Source organism: Egretta garzetta, unplaced genomic scaffold (assembly GCF_000687185.1).
Source record: "Egretta garzetta isolate BGI_Z169 unplaced genomic scaffold, ASM68718v1 scaffold440, whole genome shotgun sequence".
Taxonomy (NCBI): domain Eukaryota; kingdom Metazoa; phylum Chordata; class Aves; order Pelecaniformes; family Ardeidae; genus Egretta; species Egretta garzetta.
Window position 1 is genome coordinate 201,533 of NW_009258293.1, and position 3,233 is coordinate 204,765.

At 57.3% G+C, this 3,233-nt stretch overlaps 1 protein-coding gene across 1 annotated transcript in view; it reads left to right on the plus strand.

Annotated features, from left to right (window-relative positions):
* The window catches only part of EPB41L1 (erythrocyte membrane protein band 4.1 like 1), a 30,152-nt gene that overhangs the window by 23,978 nt on the left and 2,941 nt on the right, over positions 1 to 3,233 (plus strand). Inside the window, exons 17-19 of the mRNA XM_035893279.1 lie at positions 790 to 885; positions 1,867 to 1,947; positions 2,867 to 2,983. Of these exons, the coding sequence (XP_035749172.1) occupies positions 790 to 885; positions 1,867 to 1,947; positions 2,867 to 2,983 (294 nt within the window). The remainder of the gene's footprint in view (positions 1 to 789; positions 886 to 1,866; positions 1,948 to 2,866; positions 2,984 to 3,233) is intronic.

Here is a 3,233-nt window from a genome sequence, read left to right on the forward strand (position 1 = left end):
CCCTTCTGTCCTCCCAGCATTGGCCCCCTTGTCTGGTGTGTTGGTTCTGCAAAGAGCAGAAGGATGCTCAGAAGGTTGGGGGGTGAGATGGCAGGGGAGCCCCTGCCCGTAGCCTTTCCCCTGTGAAAGATGCCCCTTGAGCATCCACCGGAGGGGGGTAATTCCTAAAAAATAGCCCAGTCCCTGGTGAGCCTTGTAGCAGGCTGAGATACTTTTAGCCCTGGGTGTCCTGCCTGGCCACCCAAGGCCACAGTCAGAGTCTGCTGGCTCCCAGCAGAGGTGATGGCCATCGGCAGCCCTGCCCAGCAGCAGGCCTTCCTGCGTAAAGCATTTTCCTACTCGACTGCCTCATCCCGATTGAGTCAAGCCTGGCCATCACCTCACCCTGCCCCAGGCTCATCACTGTGCTGCGGGGAGGACGTGCCCAGGACCATGCGGTGGGGGCACCAGCGCAGCCCTCCCCACACAAGTGGGATGGGCAGAGCGAGGTAGCCTGAGGGCTCTGCACTTAGGGTAGCCCTGAGGATGGATGAGGAAGAGCCATGAGATCATCTCCCTGCTGCAGGGGCCCTTCCCTGCGGCTCTGGTCTGGGGGTAGCTGCAGAAACCTCTCCCTGACCCCCCAAAAAACCCAAGGTCCAGTTGGAAGCACAGTGCAGAGTCTCTTTTTCCTTGCCACTCTCTCCCCTCCTGTGCTTGGCTGAGTAGGTGCATCCCAGTGGGAAGGTCCCAGCTCCCCAGGAGCTGGTGATGGAGTCCCCGCTGACGCCGCTACTCTCTGTCCTGCAGATCACCAGCGGCTCCGCGGGGAAGGACGTGCTCACCAGCATATTCAGTGCCACTGCAGAAACCCTCTCCACTTCCACCACTACCCACGTTACCAAGGTAAGAGCGGCTCCGGCGGGGGCAGCTGGGCGGTTCCTGATGCAAGCCACTGGAATTTGAGAATGGGTGGGTTTGTGCTGTGGTTGGTCCAGCAGAAAATGCCCCTCTCCTCCTTACAAGCTGAAAAGGTGTTTGCTGTCCTCGGGGGGAGGGTGAGCCAGCACAGCAGCCCATGCCCCCGGGCCCAGTTCAGCCCTGCTGTGCTGGCCGTCCCACCCAGCCAGGGGTGACTGCGGCCAGGACAGCCGGGCATCAGGTGTTCGTCACCTGCGTACCATCCATGGGGACTGTGAATGCATGCTGTGCCTGCTCTGCTCCTTGGCAGACTGGGAGGGCAGGGAGGCTTTGGGGTGAGGAGCGAGAGTGGCGTGTGGTGTCACTGGCCGCCTGGTGCCAGCCACAGGGTGGAATGGACTCTGAATTAGGCTGCCAGCAGCACGCGTGCCAGTGCCAGCCTGGCGACTGGGGCGAGTGTTCCCAGGCGCACCTGGAGCCAGACGCCAGCGCCCCCTGGCCCGGGGGTCCCACAGCACCCATGCAGGAGCGTCTCGCCTCGTGTCAGCTGTGGGAGCTGCGTTTGCGTGGGGTGTGTTTGGTTTATTAGAGCTGGAGCAGTGCAGGCAAGGGGGAGTGATGTTAGGAGACAAAGGAGACGAGGCTGCATCAAGAGGACCTCACCTGTTGCCATTTCATTCACAAATTAAGTGCACGTCAATGAAAGCAGAAGCTCCGTGAGGGACCTGAGCAGGAGGGAGGGGGGCTCGGTACCTGCCACTTGTCCCTTTTCCTCTCCTCCCCGCCTCTGGCCAGCTGTGTCCGGCCAGTTCTAACCATGCACTGAGTCAAGGGTGGTGGGAGATGTGCTGGATGACGGGGGGAGTTCCTAAGGTGATGCTGGCGTCCTCCTGTGGGCAGAGCTGTGACTGCCTGGCACTGGCTTGTCGGGTGCCGTGGGTGAGTGCTTTTCTTCCCGTTGTGCAGACTGTGAAAGGAGGGTTCTCAGAGACCCGGATAGAGAAGCGCATCATTATCACAGGAGACGAAGATGTGGACCAGGACCAGGTAGGAGCAGGCTTTGCCTGGCTCTGGCTGCCCCCAGGTGCAGCGCTGCACGTTTCTGATTCGGGCTCATAGCTCTTTACTCCTTCTTTCCAAAAACCGACCCCGTGGGCCCCAAACCTACCAGCTTGGTCTGGCAGTGCATGTTCCCCCAGGGCACAGTGGCACCCACCTGAAGCCCCAGCCCAGCAGCAGTAGAAGCCACATCCCAGCACAGAGCCCCATGACAGGGTCACCTTTTTGTTTTCTTAACACGCGTTTGCAGTTGCCCTTTTTCTGATGAAATGCTCCAGTGACCCAGGTTCTTCCTCTCTTCCTGCACGCTTTTCTACAGTCTGGCTCTCTCCAAGTGGTGGTGCTTTGCATCTGCCTCCGTGAGAGAAGAACAAAAAGCGGCACACTTCTGTGATGAAATAACAGAGACTAAGACAACTCTGTAGGGCCGTGGGGTCATCCTCCCATGGCCTAACCCTTTGGCATTTGTTGCTTAAAAAGAAAAGTTGACGAGCTAAAGTATTAAAAGGCTCTAAAATAATTTTTAGATTTTAAAAAAACTATGATAATAAATTTAATTAGATTATTATTGTAGATCTTTCTAGGGTTTTGCTGCATAGAGAATTGTTGCTGTTCCTTTGTTTGGGTTTCAGTAGGGAGCCTGGGACATAGTGCGTCTCTACAGACAGAAACCAGCAAGGGAAAGGCAGTGCACGAGGCATCCCAGTGGCGTACGGATCCCCGAGCAGTGGTGCTCCTGCCTCGTCTGCTAGGCTACCGTGGGTTCAGCTTTGAACCTCGGTGCCCGTGGCCTCCCGGAATCCCACTCGGCTCCAGCTGCTTTCTGTTGCTGGCTCTGCTGGGCTGAGAGAAACACACCGCATTTCGGGGAGGTGACGATAAACGCTTTCATCCTTTTGGTTTTTAGGCACTGGCTTTAGCAATCAAAGAGGCAAAACTACAGCATCCTGACATGCTGGTAACCAAAGCTGTGGTGTACAGAGAAACAGAACCTTCTCCGGAGGAAAGGGACAAGAAGCCTCAGGTAGGTGGAGAAGTTACCGGGTGTGAGTTACACCTGCTGCACTGGGGGCAAGTGTCCCTGCTGGCCTCTGCACAAAGAGAGGCAGCTCTCGGCCAGCAGTTCCAGCGTGGTGATGGCTCTGGGCATGGCCACCTGGTTGTGGTTAGAGAGCCGGTGCCATGCCACCACCAAGCAGCTCTGCAGATGCCACCTTGCTGTCCTGTTCAGCAGAGGGTTCAGAATCTTTTGCCTGTAAAGAAGAAAGGATCTG